Source organism: Lissotriton vulgaris, chromosome 11 (genome assembly GCF_964263255.1).
Source record: "Lissotriton vulgaris chromosome 11, aLisVul1.2, whole genome shotgun sequence".
NCBI lineage: Eukaryota > Metazoa > Chordata > Amphibia > Caudata > Salamandridae > Lissotriton > Lissotriton vulgaris.
In genome coordinates this window covers 667,750,983-667,770,342 of record NC_141699.1, presented here as the reverse complement: position 1 = coordinate 667,770,342, position 19,360 = coordinate 667,750,983, and the positions used below count along the sequence as shown (strand labels likewise).

Here is a 19,360-nt window from a genome sequence, read left to right as displayed (position 1 = left end):
TAATTTTTAAATAAACATTCACAGTCAGTTCTCGAACCTTTATCTGTGTGGATTTTCCATTGTTTTTTTGAAATTCTCTATGTGGGTTCTCTAGATTTCCTTTTATATTAAGAGCGCTCATCTTTTAGCATTCGCACTTAGTACCGATCCATCCTCTCAGCCCTTTTCATGGTAAAAAGCGCCCACACAAGTCTTTGAACGCCGTTTTGTTGACTAAAAAGTTGATACAAAATTAAGTTGTTACACAGAACCACTATATGTAAGATGTGTGTGTATACATATTATTTTCTAATCCATGTCTACGCCAGAAGTGTTTCATGTTTTATTTTTTCAGAAACTAGTTTAAACAGATTGGCTCCCTCTAGTCGTATAACTCCTCTCAAGCCTTTTTCTTGGCCCCCAGAGTATGCCGATTGCTACACCAGGCTGAAATGGTTTGACCTCTCTCTTGCCACCTCTCCCCTTTTTCTCAACATCCTTTCAGCATTCGTTTGTAAAGGCGAGTTCCGGTTCGTCTACTCCAACCCCGCCCCTTACCTCCTCTAAACCTGCCTGAAATTGATACTAAAAAGGGACAATTATGCGAAACACAGCCACACTTCATTATGACTTTGATCGCCATATTTGCGTATCAGCGTTTCCTCTGTCATTGCGCTCAGGCAATATTTCAAAAACGTTATTTTGCAACAATATTACCCCTTTTTCATATTTAAAGCATTATTTAAGTATACTTATATTTGTTTGTCTAAGTAACGTACTCAAAATCACAGTCTCTATTGCAGAATATTCCGTGAAGAATACATCTAATTTAACTGTCACACATTGAAACGTATTTCTTTTAACAATAGAAGTAATTATTTTTTAGGGTATAGAAAAACATCACTACAAAAATTGCTAGGTTTACCTGAGCTCTGCGTCCTTGTCCGTTTTCTATGCTTCTCTGAGCCTAAACATGTGTCCCTTTTCTCTGTCTATGGCGCTCGCCCTGCCCGACTGCCTCCTGTGCTGTCGCCCAGGGCAGCGGCCGCCGGGCTCGAGGTTAGAGCGGAGGCCGTTGCTTGTCAGCTGCTGGGCTGGTGCCGCCTTCCTGTAGGTGTCACGCGTCTGTACGTGCACCCCTAGTATTTGCAGAACCGACATAGAGCCCACCTTCGCTCCCGCCATGGCCGCCAGCGCCAAGCGCAAGCAAGAGGAAAAGCACTTAAAGCTGCTACGGGAGATGACGAGCCTCCCGCACAACCGCAAGTGCTTTGACTGTGACCAGCGTGGACCCACCTATGCCAACATGACTGTGGGCTCCTTCGTTTGCACATCTTGTTCCGGCATCCTGTAAGTGCCTATGGGATGAGGGGGTGGTAATTTGTGTAAGCTTTGACGGGAAAATCATAAGTACATTTACCTTTTGGACCGTTATTGGGCGTGGGTAGAGTTAAATAGCAAGTGTTCCAAGTTTATACTGAGGTGACGTTTCAGGGATTTTGCCCAAAAGTTAATATTACGTATGAGTATCTCGATTTCCATGCGTGACCCCTTAAAATCAACGGGGCAAATGAAGCCAGACAATATGTAGACTTTTACCATTGGGTGGTACAGTGGTTTGGACATGGCCATTATGGCCGTCATTACTTTCCGTCGGGATCCGAGTGTGAAACTTCTGGTCAGTACCACTGCAATTATGCCGCAAGGGTTGCTGAGATTATGCGGTAGAATTGAATATATGGCAAGAAAAGGGCATTTCATGCAATACAGCGTGGCACATTTTGTGGCAGGTTTATTACACTCTTGTCGTTTTAACACGTACTGCATGGGGAAAAGTTTCACTCAATTACTACCAGCGTGACATTTGAAAGCTGCAATCATAAACTGAAATGTGAAGAGATAACTGTTGTAATGTACATTTACGTAATACACCCTCCCTACTGAGGTTCTCTCCCTGCTGCTCAGCCAGTGATGACATCAGATGGAATGTTGATTGTGTTGGTTTGGATGAGTATGTCAGTTGGTGTGGATGGGCTGAGCAGTGGAGAGCCTGCTCCTGGTGGGGCACTCTTATGGATCTAACTACATCTGGTCATCTGTAACTATGAAGACATCTAAAGAATAAAGTAGAGATCTTATTATCTACTTCACCTGGTCTACGCTTCTTTCATCATTTTAACACTGGTGACGATTCAAAGAACCCATGGAGCTACCTTGGACTGATTTGATTTTTAAAACTGAAGCAGATGAAGTAGCGTTTTTAATATGGATATAAAGACTTGGTACCAAAAGACTTATAGACTTCAAGTAAGTGGAGTGGATGAAACTAGGCACCTCTTATGCCCCACCAGTGACCCTGTCCACGGTCGCCCTTAACTATATTGTGCCAGTTTCTGTATGCTTGTTGATTTTGGAAAATGACTGACAGTCTATGTTATATTCTATCATATAACAGCTTTGAGGAATACTGCCCTTGCGTGCTAGAGCGTTTGTCTGAAGGTGCAAAATGACATTCCTACAATCTCTTTATGGCAGTACATGTTGGATTTTCCTTTTTCCTGCCTGCCAACTGACTATTATGCTTAACATTAAAAGACTGTGTACTGCGTCATGTGGCATGAGAGTTTGACCCCCTGAACTACCGTTTTTTGAGACCTAAAAGAAGATAAGTCTCGTTGTGCCAAAAGACATCGCATCAGTCCGAAGGTTCCTTGAACAAATGTTTTATGTCCTTTCAATCAGGCACTGTAAATGGGACAAGTTTCAGGGTACAGAGAAGGTCTTTGTTTTCCTATTGCCCTGTTGTGACTCGTTCGGCTGACAATAATTGACAGTGCTGAATCGTGCTAAGGAAGTGGCATGACTTGTGGTGATTCCTGGATTGAATTGGAAGCAGCTACGTGTACCGGCAAGACAAGCAGACACCGCTACAGAGAGAGAGCAACACTCGGTGTGAGCAGGTGATGGCGTGTGTGAGCCACAGTTTGGCACTGCAACAGCTCGTACTTGTGGAAAAAACTTGTGTGAAGGAAACTGGCACGTCTTTAACTGATAATGAAACCTCTGCTTTGGGGGCATGATTATTTCCGGAAGAATTTTTGTGTCTTTACTGGGGTGAGTCTACCTTTGAATTAAACGCGAAAAGCGTGTTTTAAATCTGTTGTGGAAAACGGCTGCGCAAACTTTCGAAATTAAAACTGTACACGCGCTACTCACGCGGTTCAGCTGGAGAGCCGTCTGTGACGCGTCATCTTTTCATTCCTGCCTAAGGTCGTTGTGAGCTCTAACGTAACGAGAGCCATCCGGTGCTACGGTTGGTGCGTGCTGCGCCATGTTCTTTCACTTCCTTGAAAGTTTTGTGAACGTCATCATCAAGTGCACCGTGCACCGTCCACTTTTCGTGAAGTAATCCTGGTGAAGAAGTTTTTTATCGGACTGCATGGTTAGCCTCACATATGCCCCCAGTGGTGATGCCTCAGCAATGGAGTCTTCGGCAATGAACTAATGGCCCGGCAAGTTAATTGACGTAGCTTTAAAATGATTTCGAAAACGAACTTGCTAAGATGGTGTTTTGACTAGTACAATCTTTTTTCTCATCTAAATGACTGTGAGGGAAGGACCTCGGGTGAGACATCGCTCACCGCAGCTACATAATTGCTGTTTGCTTAATTTACTTGTGTCATTACATTTTTTTTTCCTGTTTCTATGATTTCCATTTTTACATATTTAGGCCAGCACATGTCCTTGATTTAAGAATACCCATAGTATGTGCTAGTGTGTTTTGGGGTTTACGGTTACCCTAGATTGTCATGGGTTTAAGGATACCCTAGATTGTCATTGGGTTATGGGATACCTATAATATGTTAGTTTTGGATTTATGGTTCCCAAAGGGAATTTTGACTGTATTCTGGGTTAAGGGTTGCCCTGGTTTGATTTATGTATTGGACTGTGCGTTATTGATACGCACGTAGAGTATTTTTCGGACTGTGTGTTACGGGTGCACACGTGGGAAATTTACCTCTGGTGTAACTTTTCCTATTTGGTTTTGCTGTTACCCTGTATGTGGTTAATGCCTCTAGTAGGTGTTTGGTCTGTGCAATTTGGTTATGCACGTTGAGTTTGGTGATTCTAATTATTTATTTGCTTTGGGTTTAGGCTGACCCTAATAATGGTTGCTTTGGGTTAAGGGATACCCATATTGTTTTTTTTTGGAGTGTTTTGGGGGTTTTATTACCCTGTCTTAGTTGGGGTGTGTCTTTCCATTTCTTTTGGGTAGACCTGGTTCTTTCTTTGGTTTGTGTAGTTGGGGGTTGTAGATCCCTCTTCTGCCACTGTTGTGTACCTTAGTTTGTGGTGCATCTGGCTACTCATGATTGTGCCCATAGTTTGGGACGTGAGTTTGGTGGATAGTTTCCACTGGTCTTGAAGTATGTTTTAATTAACTTGTTTTTTTTTTGTTTGTGATCTTTATGAAAGGGAGATGGGTGTAGTATTTGAGTTCTCATCCATCTTAGTTTGTCCTCATTTGTATGTTTGGCAACTTTCATGCATTTGTTGTTGTGATCACTTTAGCTTGGGGATGATGTATAATGTTTCTTATTATTGCATCCTCTTTTATCGGAACGTGTGTTTCATCATCTTCACATGTGTTGTTTGTTTTCTATCATTATAAAGCAGGGGATGTGTTGTAATGTACATTTACTTAATACACCCTCCCTACTGAGGTTCTCTCCCTGCTGCTCAGCCAGTGATGACATCAGATGGAATGTTGATTGTGTTGGTTTGGAAGAGTATGTCAGTTGGTGTGGATGGGCTGAGCAGTGGAGAGCCTGCTCCTGGTGGGGCACTCTTATGGATCTAACTACATCTGGTCATCTGTAACTATGAAGACATCTAAAGAATAAAGTAGAGATCTTATTATCTACTTCACCTGGTCTACGCTTCTTTCATCATTTTAACAATAACCTATAGGCAGCTGCACGTGTAGTACATTTTAAGTAATTTTTGATCTCTTAGAACTAGAAACATAGCTTTAATTTTGTTGCTATCAAGAAGTTGTACTACATATCATGGGTTATGTGACAGCTGCAGTCAATTCAAATCAAATTCAAAAAGCTTTATTCGTAATTCAAAGTGAATTCATAAAAGCATACAAGTTTAAACATACAATCCGAAAAGTGCCAGTTAAGTACAGTGTATTTAAAAACATAGGTAATACAATCAGAGCAATTCCAAGTTAATAAAGACAGGACGTTAACAATTCTAAAATATTAATATGTGTAAAAATACAATTCTTTACATAGTTTCTGAACTTAACCTGTAATTTTAAAAAGCTGGATATAGCGTGGGCCACAGTGTCATTTTCTAACTGTTGCAGTCTAACATGTTATTGTTATTGTTATTTTTGATTTATAGCGCGCCCAATCACCTACAGGCCTCTAGGCGCTTGGAAATCGATGGTACAAACAACAACTTGGCAGTACAGAGAGCGGCATCCACTAGTCTAGATAGTATTCATGGGCTATTCTGCATGAGCGGTGGCTCCATGCTTTGAGGATGGGTTTCAAAATAATCCTCCGTGGGACTGCATAAAATTTACAAAATAAAATACAGTGCAAATTTGATTGGGAGGATAAGTCATCACAAGGACAGGTGGGCAATTCCCTCGACCAGTTGTTACAGGTTGGAAATGTAATTATGTGAAAAAAAGTTCCAAACCTGAACGTTGACAGTAGCATTCTCGAATAGCAGGTTAAATCACTTACAAGGTACAGTTGGGGCCCTGGGTTAGTGGTGATTTCCTGGAAGGCCAGAACTGAGTTTTTCTGTGGACCATCTTTTATTAACTAGGTGATCCATAGCCAGTTGTTTCAGTGATTTCCTAGCAATCACTTCCATACTAGAAGGTCTTGAAAAACCATTGGAATTCATAATGTTTTGATTGTATGACTATGCTTTTGGAGAAAGATTTAAGACAGTTGCATCTCTGGATTTATTAATCAAATAGTGAGCCTGATATGTACATTTCTTTGAAGTAAGTGCACTAGATAGTATCTTTTAGTTGGTGTCATTGAAAACTCTTGCTTGTATTTTTGAAAAGCTTTGAAGCTTAGCCACGAATTATGCAGATCAGGCTGCTGGGTGACTTACTGCTCAACCAGTTTGAACACGACAGGTTGGGTAAACATCAGGTGTCCTGGTTCATGCTTTTGAAAGAAACACGAAACTAGGTTGAGCTAAAAAAAATTGCGAGCTCTTGTGTTTTTTTGTACATATACGACTTAAACTGTGCAGTAGCACACAATTTTAACCTTAACTTTTGCAAGTTGAAGATGGATATTTACAAATCTTGAAAAAAAAAACCAGACATCAGCCTTAAATACAATAGCCATTTTAAATTAGTTATCAAATATCTAAGAAATTATAAAATAGTCTCTACCACTTTTAATTGTTTCTACAGCATCAGCTAAAAAATAATTATTTTAGCAAGGAGACATACAGCGAAGAGTAAAGTCGCACGGCCCAATTTCGCTGTGTCCAACAACATTGCTGCAAAGTGGTTGCTATTTGAGCAGTTTGGAAGCTGTCTCCTGGCTGCCCTCAATTGCTGGAAAATAGTAAAAAAATATTTTGAAATATTACTTTTTTTGTGACCACCACTCCGGTGATTTCACACTATTCTGCCTATTACTACAGCGGCCCTTCAGTGACCAATCTAATCTTTATGTAATGACTCAGCTTGTTCTTATTTTCAAAGAGATAGATTAATATTTGCATGCCTAACTGGGCGGAAACTTCGGATGGTTCTTAGAGGGGACCACGGACAGTGTATTTCAGCTTCCTCCTTGGGTTTTGGAAATATCAGACTTTTCACTTGTAGTGAACAAGTCACTTCAAAGGCAAGCTATGGTATGCAACCTTGTTCACTGCTTACAGTGGGCGTAACGCCTAGACAAAACTGGTTCAACAAGATTGCTGACATTTTTCCGGGATATATTGAAGTGGATTCACGTTTGCAGTTCAGTTACATTTGTTGCCCATACATTTGAAACTTCCAGTGTACGGTATTAAATGCATACAGCTATCACAAAAATAGTGGAATGTATATCCCTTTAGGCTCATGAACCAGTTACTTAGCAGTGGTTTAGATTTAAATGTTGGTAATACAATTCCTAGTTAATGTCCTGAAATGTCTAGTAGTGCAGGCTTTAGCTTATGTTGGCATGTGATTAAACCTTATTTTCTAAAGATTGCTTTCTCTGTCATTGACTTTTCCAATTACTGCTTTCAAGAAATGAAGTAGAACAGACACCCTCACTTTTCTCCCTTCCACAGTTAATCTACGGACTCTTTTCTCCTTGATTTTTCCTCCGCGTTATTTTTTCTTACTTGATGATTAGGATATTTTGTATTGCATTGCTTTCCATTTTAGAATATTGAGTAGTGTTGTTGTAGTGGAAAAGTCGAGGCTTCGTTTATAGAAGCAGCTGTGTCATTATATTTCCCTCTAGGGGCCGAGTTGAACGAGAAGACTAATGCACAGATACAACTGTATGTCACCTATAGGATTTGAGGAATGTCTTTCAGTGGCTTAAAAAACAAGCATTTGCAATGCAACCGATCTCGCATCAGAGTTGGAGATTTTGGCATTGTTTATATTTTGCAGGTGGTTATATGGATGGTTATATGGATTGTTGTAAATTGCACTTGGAGCTGTAAGCGTGATATCGCAGTATAAACAATACAGAAAACCTACACAATAACAAAAGAAATAAAACTCCCTGCATTTCCAAGATGTATATGCTAACCGCGGCTATGAAACAAAACGATGAGGTTGTGTATAACGACGGGTACATAACAAATCGCTAAGGTTGTGTAGGGTGGCTTTATGTTTGTTTTAAACAAGCGCAACGGAAAGCACCAAGGGAAGGTAATATTAAAAATGAGCAATTGTGCCCTGTTTGTTTTTTGTTTTGTACAGGGTTGTAAAATGTTATCGCATAGATATAGGAATATGTTGCCTCCGTTTGTTTTTATGTGTGCATTGGTAAAATGTTTATTAACAAACAATACAGAAGCCCTAAATTGGGGTATTTCTGGACCACTGTCCATGCCTCGCTCGAGACGGCTGGTACCCTTCCCCGACCACCTACACTGGAACATACACTCCTAGGACTGGGACCACCGACACGCACCAGAACCGTGGGGACGCGCTTCTCGGATCTGGCCCTGTTGCTGGCGAAGCGTGCCATCACGATGAGATGGAAATCATCAACACCACCCAACCCTGACTTGTGGCGAGCGGAAGTAGTGCGCTGGGGTAAGGCTGAGGGCGAGGCACTACAGAAGGAAGAGAGTAGGGGCCTTCGGAAAATTACGGTATCACTGGAATGGTTTGACACTTTAGGGGTCTTTGAGGCTGGCAATGACGGAGAGGAAGAAGATACTAGTGAATAGCCACTTGGAGTAGTACTATGCCCGAGCCACTTTCCCATACACGGCCACTACCCACGGTGCACGGCAATGGGGTGCGGGCGCCCCCCGGCCCTACGATCGCATTATCCCACCCTACCTGTGTGTTACACCAGAGCATACACTATGTATCAGAACATTGCTGGTGACCCATATGTCGATATCTCAAATATGTACCTGCCGAGAGAGTGACGGGAGGGATTTTGTTGGGGTGGAGGGAGGGTTCGGGGTTAGAAGGGGTTTGTTAGATTAATCTGGTTCACCGACATCATAAAGAAGAAAATCGAATGCACTATGTTTCTATATGTGCTCTGAGCAAACGCATGCATGTGCCACCGTGATTGACACTGAGCTTGTATGTATGAAACTGTATGCTGTTACTGCTCTTGAAACTATGCTAATAAACAGATTAAAAAAAAAAAAAACAATACAGAAATATATGTGCACGCTTGAGAGCGCTGCTTATAAACACGTAAAAGCAAACACCAGCAAATCTGTCCTGTAAGTTGCCCTAAACAATAGCCTAATATTGTAACGGCAAAAGCAGCATGAAAATGTACGTTAGATCGACAGAAAAATTTATTGTTGCGATCGTGGAAGCAAAAGCCTCAAGTATATCAAACAAGTGGGAGGGGTGGAGGGGAGTGCGGCCGAGAGCACTCACAGCATTTCCCTTGCGGGAGCGAGCAGGGGCATCAGCTGTTTGCAAGTTAATTACAAACAGATGTCGCCAAAGCTCGTTCCTGAAAAGGAATCGCCAAACGTGCACACGTTGCCATAGAAAGCAATGCAATGCGTGCACGTTTTTCTCTAAAAAGTGAATTGATTTTGTTGGACTTGCGAGCACCAGTGGGGTGGCTTAGTTGGTCAAGGGAGGTTTGAGAGAGGGAACTATCTGGTTCCAGAGCGGCGGAGAACCTGCGGGTGCCCCTGTAGTTGTGGGCCTGGGTCCACGATTTCTCGCCCCAAGCAGGGAAGCCCATCGGTCTACCCTTGCTTTTGGCTGGGAGGGGATTGTGTTGGACTTGACCCTTATTGTCCTAACATTTTTTGCTTTTCCCCCCAAGCCTTTTTACTGACATGGTGTGTCTGAACTGAAAATAATAAATGCTCTGCAATGGTGTACACACCTTTATTTCCACTATTGTAGAAATGCACCTTTGTAAAATGTCACTTTTAAAATGGACGCCATTTCTAGCCGCTTGTGCTGCCTGTGGTGGGTTGGCGGTCTAGTGTTTAAAGTGACAAGGTGCTCTACACTTCCCCCAGTGACAGTTGAGGCTGGAACTGCCAGGGACCTTCTAGAGGCTTACAGCCCTTTCTGGTAGATGGGAGTAGAGGTGTATATGTAGAGCAGTAGAGATGCCATGTGCTCAGACTGAGCGTGGACCTGAATGAGAGGGGACACTCTGCCAGAAAGTACAGCCGCATGGGCCTGTGTGCTGGCCCCTGGGCCCAACTGTACCCCTCTGCTGTCCACCGGACTAGTGGGAGCCCTTTGCTGGAGTGGAGACTGCAGTGCCTGGAGGAGTGCCACTTTATGGGAGATGACTCCTTCTAAGAGCTGCTGTCCTGTACTGATGAGGGCCCACTGTCTGCTTATCTGGCCCAGCATTGCCTGCTTGCTCTCCTGCCCTAGAGCCTCGTGAGCTCTATCGTCTGTCTGCCTGCACTCCAAAGAGGTGAGGAGCGTTGGCGCTACCTTCTTCTGTGGGGCCCTGGACTTGTGAGGTCCCTAGCGCCTTGGGAGCGCTATTTTCAAATGGACTGTGCTTTCTTGCCGCCCTTCAGCACCGTGTAGGCACCATTCCCTACATTGCCAGAGAAGAGGAGCACTGTCTGTTGTCCCTGGAGCTGTTGGGCCTCTCTAGCGCCTGGTGAGCGCTGCCTCCAGCACCTGCCCAGGAGAAGAAGGTGCGTGGGACCTGCTGCGCGTGCTGCCAGGGAGAGCTGGTTATTGTCAAAGTGCTGTGCTGCTAAAGCACTATATATTCAATTCCCCGCATTTTTGTTGCAGCTTGATTCTGTGGGATCCTGACTGCATTCCTGGAACCTAGCGCCTAATGGGCACTACTGTCTTGTGTGGGACTCGGGATCCTCACCAGCTCCCTAGCGCCTTGAAGGCACTATTTTCTTGGTTGCCAGAGGAGGGGTGATGCCTGCAGCGCTGTGCTGTCAAAGCGCTATATTCGGCGGCATTTACTTTGAGGAGGTGACGCCTGCAACGCTGTGCTGCCAAAGCACTATTTTATTCTGGGGGACCCTGGACTTGGGAGGACTCTAGCGCCTTGTGAGCGCTACAGCTGTGCTCCAGAAGGAGATGAGGAGCGTGGGCGCTACTTTCCTGTGTGCTGTATTTCACCCCCCCAAGGGGAAGGCCTGTGGAACTCCCCACATTATTGCCAGAGAGAGCACTGCAGCCACGAAGACGCAGGAGCAGTGAATGCTCCATTCCGGCTGCCCCCATCACCTGCCAGTAGGAAGGGGCCTATCGGGGCAGAGTGCCAGTGCTCGGAGATTGCGTAAGGACTCTATAGAGAGCCCGGTGAGTAGGGCTCAGTCCCAGCTTGGCGGGGGTGAAGTCGGGGCACATTGTCGGTGCCTGACCTCCTGTGGATGCTCTGAGGGCACCATGGTTACTTTGGAGGCATTTCCTGCATTCCTGAGTCCCGGAGGGGCGACTCCAACGAACTAGTGGTCTTTTGGGGGCACATTTTGAGTAAAAAGAGACCCAGAGCGGAGCCCCCCTAGAAGTGGCAGTACTGATTTTGACAGCTGCACCCCGCAGGACCGCGGGGAGCTGCAGCGTTGGGGGAATTGGTAATCTGAGTGCCCCAGGAGGGGAGCTCCCTAGGCGCCGGGACGCCAGAGACTAACCTGCAGTGTGGATAATGATGTTTGGGGTTACAATGGATGCAGCCCCTACGCTAATGTTCTGCCCTAATGTTCGCAGTAGTGAGATGCACAATGGATCTGGTGATGCCCATATTCATGCCTAATGTGATGTATTCTCACGTTTGTCTGCTGATAATGTCTTTAGGCCCATAACGTTACCAACTGCTTTACCTCTGGGTTGCCTTGCTAATGTATTCCTAGGCCTAATCTATTCATGCCTAATGTCTTCCTTAATGGTTGCAGTACTGATTTGATGCCTGGCATCTTGGTTATGTTCGCAGGCCCACTTGGATTCATGCCATTCATTCTAGGCCTAATGCAAATGGGGCTTTTTGCTAATGGCATGTATCATGTGTTGTTTATGCTAAGCGAATGCGCACATTGCTGATGGTTTTATGCATAATGTACTAGGCCTTATGGGTTCTGATGTATAATGAGTTTTGCTGTTATATGCCTACTGTTTTCCTGTCTACTGATGAAGCCTGAGGTGATCGGGGGTCATGGCGATGCCTACTGCATGTGATTCTGCCTATGGTGATGCTTTCATTGCAGGTTATATACCAATTCTAATGTGCATGTTTAATGTGATGTTCACATATCTATGCCTACTGCCGTTGTTCCGGCCTAATGCTCTATGTTAATGATGTTTTTCCCCCAAGGCTGGCCGCTGATGGGTTTGCGTTCAATGTTAATGCTTTTTCCCCAATGCCTGACGACGTCTTTAGGCCTAAGGTGAGGCCTCATGACCTGCAAGCATGATTTCCTTTCAGGCCTAATGCCAATGTATCCTAATGCTGATGGACTTTACATTTATTCTAGTTGTGATGGCGATGGTTCTGGCAGCGGCCCGATTGGCGCAGCCCTGTATATAATCCCCTGTAAATATTGACTTGGCGCAGTGCAGAGATTACTGTGATTATCCTGTGTTTTACATAATACAAAAGTTATTCTTACTTAACCTTGTGTAGCGTCTTTTTGTAGTTTGCCTTGTGTGTCGCCTATGTGTGCTGCGCAGATGCTTTACACATTTCCTCCGGAGTTTGGCCCACCCTTTCTGCACCACGCTACCCGTTTCTAACATATTTCAAGAGGACTCCTATGCACCGCATGTGCGCTGCGTAGGCGAGACCTAAAAAGCACAGGAATTTCTGCCTCTCTAAGAAAAACGACGGTGTATTGAGTAACAGTCTGCATATGTTTTCCCTTGAAAGTTTTGGTGTGGTTAATACACTCCAACTTTGAGATCTCTTTGAGAGTTGCATATGTTTTGAAAAGTCTAGGTAGGCTTGAGGACTCTCTGACACTGAGACCTATTACGGGAGCTGCCCAGCTAGTTTACTCATATTCTGCTGTCTTTTTAATTAAAAATTTTTGATCACAGGGTGTAAAATGTAGCATTGAAATTGTTTCACTTTTATGTGGGGCTGAAGAATCTAGTCTACCTTACAAGGAGCTGCACATATCTCTGATATGCATCTCCTCAGATGTGATAAGTTGCCATGTGGTCTTCTAATCATTGCTTCTTATCCACAAATCCTCATGTTTGCATGTTAAGTGTTTGATTAGCTTTTATTGTCATGAGGCAACGTGGGATATTGGGTCATCAGCACCCTAATTACTTTCTGATCAAAGTATTTTTTGCTACAGGCAGCTTTGGCAATAGTAATACGCCCACATTGGTTAAACCCTTTGCCGGTGTTCTTGCACAAGCTCTGTATATAATTGTACTGCAGCGGCAATGTTTCGGTGCACTGTTGGATTTTGTATAAGCATTGGTATCTTTAAAGTTTTGGCTAAAATGTGTCCACTGTTTGTTCACAGGACCTCAAATCATCCACACTCCTCCTCCTCTGTACCCACAATTTCACTCTCCACTTTGGTTTGGGTATTCCGCTGTCTTGGATTGCATGCTTGCAAGTGTAGTGTTTTACACAATTTTTTGTTTTCTTGAAAATTGATGAAGTTTCCTGTAGCTTGTTGCTAGCAGGCTTCATGTTCACTGTTTGATATGTTGATGCTGTAAAGTGCTAGATATCTATTACTAAAATGTTGACTAAAAATACAATTGATTCACACCTTTTATATTATAACTAGCAAATTAAAGTGTTTTTCACAAAAAAATTGCATGACTCACTGAAAGACCAATGGATGAAGGGAGTTAACTAAAATCCCATTTAGATATATTCTGTATGTACTTTAATTAAAATCAAAATGTCCTCCCAAGCACCAAACCAAATAGGAGCAGTCTCTCTAAAGAGACAACCAGGCACGCTTACTTAAGTAAGTAGTGGTGCCTTTTTTTTCTTCTCTCTGCTGCTGCACATATCTGAGATACCCTACTGCCTGAAATTCAGTGATTCTGATTATCATGCACAGCATGATTTTTCAGTATTAAACCTCACAAAAAATTTGATAATGTATCTTATTGTCTTAATGATGCCCCCCACTTCTCTTTTTCTGGCATGTTGATTCATCGTCCTCCAGGCAGTGACGTGGCGTTCAGGGAGGCACTTCCAGACGCTATTAGCACACTGGCTGTAGGGTGTGCCAATTTCTCCATTCTTGGGGATTTGAATCTCCATTTCGATAATTTGACCACTCCTGCTGTGAGTAGCACTCTGGTCGATCTTGAGGCCTTTCAATTGTCGCAACTGGTCACATATCCCACACATGTAGGAGGACATACTCTGGACCCTTTCTTTATGAATCTGGCAGAGGCCAGGGTCACAACTCCTATCCCCCTGGCCTGGACTGATCATTCCTTGGTGACGATCCAGTGCCCATTGCATGAGCACCCTCTTAAACCTACGGTCCGAGTTGTCCCTAGACGACACTGGAATAAACTAAAGCTAGAGGATTTTTATCGCCTTCTGTCTGAGGACCCGTTGGGCCCGTCAGATAGTGTGGAAATGGGCTATGACCTCTTCTGTGAATGGGTCACTCGGGACCGTGATTCCCTTATTCCGGTGACTCTGGGCAAATGCGGATCAAGGGACCCCAGTCCTTGGTATGATGGATACTTGCGTGCACTAAAAAGTACGTGTAGACGCGTTGAAAGAGAATGGCGGAAAACATATGATACTAGTAAAAAAGCCCTGTATCTGGCCACCATCAAATCCTACCACCGCGCTGTTTGCAGAGCTCGTGCGGCGTTCTATGCTCTTGAATTCCGCAACAGCTCAAATCCATCTAAAACCATCTTGAAGGCTCTTAAAGATCTGGTGGCAAAAAAGGCCTCTGTGAATGAAACTTGTTCCATTTCACATTGTGAGACCTTGGCGGCCTTTTTTCTTGAAAAAGTCTAAGCCATCTATCGAGCCTTTCCTACTGCTATGCCGCATGGTGGAGTTTCTCTTAGTCCTCAAGTGCATGATGTCTTGCATACTCTTCCCTGCTTATTACCTGAAAGCTTTAAGAAACTGGCTCAGCAAATTAAGTCGGGTTCACCGGCAGACCCTTTAAGACCGGCTTTGTTTACCCATCATCTTTCACCGGTCTGTTCTCTGATTAATCTCTCGCTTGCCTCAGGTTTGGTTCCCGCCAAGTGGAAGCAGGCGGTGGTTATGCCCATCCTGAAGAAGCCTTCTTTGGACTCTCGTAAACCTGAGAACTACCGTCCAATATCGCTTCTTCCGTGGCCCGCAAAAGTAGCGAAGGCTCATGTGAATATGGCTCTCTCAGACCATCTTTCGCGGGCCAATATCCTGGACGCCACGCAGAACGGTTTCCGTGCTGGTCACAGCACGGAGACAGCCCTCCTTTTTATGGTGGAACACCTGCGCACTGTGCTAGATTCGTGTCAAACAGCGGCGCTTGTTTTATTAGATCTGAGCGCCGCCTTTGACACAGTCTCGCACAGGATTCTTCTTCAGCGCTTGGAGGAAGCTGGCGTCGTTGGTCCTGCCCTTCAGTGGTTCCGCTCTTTTCTTGCCGATCGATCCTTTTGCATGGCCATTCCGCCCCACCAGTCAAAATCTCATCCTCTGGACCTTGGGGTCCCGAAGGGATCCTCGCTGAGCCCCACGTTGTTCAATCTATACGTGAGGCCGCTGGCTGATGTCGTCAAGCAGTGGGGCATGACTATGGTGTCATACGCTGACGACACTCAGCTGGCGGTCACGCTCAGCGGGGACTCCCGTTCGGCTGCCCCAAGTTAAACGCAAAAAACCGGAGATCATGATCATCGGCAAGCAGGCGGAACTCTGGGGCGATATGTGGTGGCCTCCAGAGCTTGGGCCCACCCGACTGCGGTTTCGGAGATAAAAAACCTCGGGGTGTGGTTAGATCCTGCCCTTAGCTTTGTCTGCCACACTAAGAGAACTGCTGCATGCTGTTTCGGCATCCTGCGTGGCCTAAGACCAGTGTTAAAATTCTTTGACGCTTTGACCATGCAGCTTGTGGTGCAGGCGACGGTGATTAACCGGCTTGATTATGCCAGCTCCCTCTTGGTAGGGATAAACCAGGCTGAAATCACTCGTCTACAACGTGTGCAGAATGCGGCAGCTAGAGCAGTGGTGGGTCTGCCCAGGTTCTGTTCCGCTGCCAATACTCTGCGCTCCCTTCATTGGCTGCTGGTTAAGCAGAGAATCCAATTTAAAGTGCTCTGTCTCTCTCATAAGATCCTTAAGGGCTCCCCTGCCCAGATTCTTTTGAATCTCTTGTCTCCTTATGTTCCTGCCCGCTTTTTACGTTCGTTGGGCCATGAACTTGCAGTAGTCCCCCGGTTCAAGCGTAGTCGGGCTGGTGGCCGCTCATTTCGAGTACGTGCTGCGGCCTTGTGGAACTCCCTTCCTTTGAAGATCCGTGCCCTAGATGATCTTTTCTCATTTCGTAGGGCCATTAAGACCTTTTTATTTTCTTAAATTTTGCTCTTCTTAGTCTGTTGCCTCTTTGAGCTGTGTTATGTTGTTACCTTGTCAAGCGCCAGGACGCTCCTTTGCTGGAGCAGCTGTGCGCGTTATAAATTTTCATAACATAACATAACCTAACATAAGACCAGGGTTAAAGGGAAACAGTCTTGCCTTTAATGAAAGACAAAGCATCACTCACATGTGTGGCATGTGCCATCATAGACTGACTCATCCCACCGTGATACGATGATACTATCGGGGTCAACTCAAACTCAGTGAGATGGGGTTCAAGATAAATGTAACTTGGTAAATGGGGGGTCCTCATTGCTGGTAAAACTGCCTCTATGTATTCAGAAAGGAATTCATTGTATTAAGGGTACATGGGCCAGTATTAAAAATCAAACTTGGGAAGAATGAAAGAGTTTTGTCTCAGTCATCCTTTTAAGTGGCAATCATACAAACCAAGGTGTAATGATCTGGTTCGGATAGTTCGTTCCATCCTTTCTACCAAAATCCCCTCCAGGGTTATTTAAATAATAAGCATAGACACCTAACCCACCTGCTGGTGGCATGCTTCATCTTTGCTATATCCCCTAATTCAGTTAGGGAAATAAACCCGAAGAGGCTCTACCAAAAAGCGAGACCTCATAAAAAATGTTGTTCTGGACAAATGTAGGGATCCAGTAAGAGTAAAAATTATCATGGGTATACCCTTACTATTTCCATTTATTTAAAGAGTACCCATATCCTAGTTAAAAAACTAAATTGGATGCTAAATGAAAGGACAATGGTTTCAACAACCTATATTGTTGACACGCTTCGGCTGAAAAAAATATTCCCCCAAAAGGTTCACTCAACTTTAATCAGAGCTTTCATACCTCCCTGCCTACCCCTTCCTAAATGTGAAAGAGTGTATTCAAAAGGAGGCATTCAGCACTCCTACCTGTTTTTTGCTATTTTCAAAACCTGTAGGTTAGTAGAAAAAACTAAAATTAACCATGCTTCAAAGGAGCAGAAAGAAGAAATTCCAACTATGGGCAATACGTCAGCGGTGATCACTGCACACCAACACAATTTCACTTTCTTAAGATGAATCCTTAGTCCCACATACAAATATATGAACACTGCACATAAAAAATGGGCACAGCACTCTGCATATATTTTATACAGTGCCCACTGTTCTAAGAGATCAAGAACTGCTACAGAGAAATCTGCGATCAAATTATCTGTCCATATACTGATTAATGGCCATGTATGGTCCCAAGATGTAACTAATCATCCGATTAAAGGACCAAGGAATATCATCATTCATTCCCCCCAACCTCTGTCTTTAATTGGTAAATCAGCCTTTATTCAATGACCAAGACAGCAGGTGCCTTATTACGTGGGGATAGTCCCTATTATGAACCATAGCAATTCATTTTCAGTATTTCCTATGTATGAACAGTGGTTTCTTTTTTCATTTTTGCATAGCTTTCTTACTCCTGATGGCACTGTTATGTTCATTAATCCGTATCCAAAGTTTCCTAGATATCATTCCTACATATTTAAGGCCACATGGAGCTGTTGATAAATATGCACCACATCATTTGAATTGCAGTTGGTATGCTGTTTTAGTTCCCAAGGAGTTGATAAACCTAGGTCAATTTCAGTGACTTTCTTGGTCATACAGCATAGATTGCATTCATTGTTTTCCTCATGATTGGGTCTCATGACTCCAAATGTATGATGCATGCGTAAGTGAATTTCACACTTATTTGTAGTCACTCTGAAACATAATTGATTTTTAGCCTTTTAGATGTTAAGACCTACCAACTAATCTTGAAGGCAATTTCAATTATTATACCGAAGCACACATCCATATTATAGTCCAAGAAATATATACATATATACTCCAATGAGTCGGAAAAAGTATCAAATATTTCCAATGTTTATTAATATCTTCTTGGAGTCTGTCAATTTAATACACCATTGCTTGAGAACTAAAATATACATTACAGGCAGCCGACACAGGTTTCGTCAACTTGACTTTTTCAGGGGTGCAAATAGTTCACGTGGATGAAATGACTATTGGACAAAAATAAAATTAACAAATTGAATATGTGATTGGGCACCAAAAGTAGTGACGGGCCAGCTCAAAAGACCAGAAAGTGTAAACCGTGCTAGAAAGATTTCACCCCCCCCCCCCCCCCAAAAAAAAACATGATTAGTAGTGAGACAGACGGGAAAAGAAGGTGAGTAAATAGTGGGTCACTAATCTGATCATCCCCGATTCGCACGATGAGAAGTCCCAAGAACAAACTCAATGCAAACTCCGATGTGCAGTCGTACCGAAAGTAAAAAGTAATGTATAGATAACCGCAGGACCTGTGCACGTACCTGTAAATTCACTAGTAGATTGTGAATTATTTTATACAACATGTTAGCCCAGGTGGCAGGGATCCGCACCTGGGCCAGGCGGGGAACCATATGGCTTGGAGCTTTTTTTGAAGGACTGGAGGACATTGCCCCTTTGCCCGCCCCCTTGATAATATTGCTAGACTCTGTTTAACCCCTTCGCTGCGGCAGGAATTCCGCCGCAGCGCTAAGGGGGCTGGGGGGTCGAGCAGCGCTCGCATGCTCGTGACGGAGACGCTCCGTCACGAGCCGCGGTTGAGCTGTGCTCGTGACGGAGCGGTTCCGTCACGAACGCGCCCGCTCAATGGAACGCGCCACGCAGGCGCGCCGAGCGGGCCATGACGGAACCGCTCCGTCATGAGCACAGCTCAACCGAGGCTCATGACGGAGCGGCTCCGTCATGAGCACAGAAGGGGTTAAAGAGGCAAGTGCCAGTGTTTCTTCTGTGGTCAGAAAATTAGCAGTATGTCTTGATCTGCTATGTGTAATGCCCTGTGATTTGTATAGTTCTTTACTGACCATACTGTGGAAAATATTAATGATGTCTTATGGAAGGTTAGGTGTGAAGGTGGATTCCGGTTTCAGGCTCTGTCAAGATTGTAGTTGGATATAATTTCAAGATCAGATATAATTTATGGCAGTGAAGAATGGCTGGCTAAGTTTTGTCTAGGGATAGGGATAGCAGCAGCTGTAAATCACGTACATCTCTGATGGATCTATTACATTTCATTGAACTCGCTGTCAGATGTGTGGTCTTTTCATGAAAA

General features: G+C 44.1%; 1 protein-coding gene across 1 annotated transcript in view; it reads left to right on the top strand.

Annotated features, from left to right (window-relative positions):
• The first annotated feature begins 975 nt into the window (after window positions 1–975).
• LOC147683308 (arf-GAP domain and FG repeat-containing protein 1-like) overlaps window positions 976–19,360 on the top strand; it is a 234,859-nt gene continuing 216,474 nt past the window's right edge. The window contains exon 1 of the mRNA XM_086942518.1: window positions 976–1,329. Coding sequence (XP_086798644.1) covers window positions 1,163–1,329 — 167 coding nt within the window. The 5' untranslated portion in view covers window positions 976–1,162. The remainder of the gene's footprint in view (window positions 1,330–19,360) is intronic.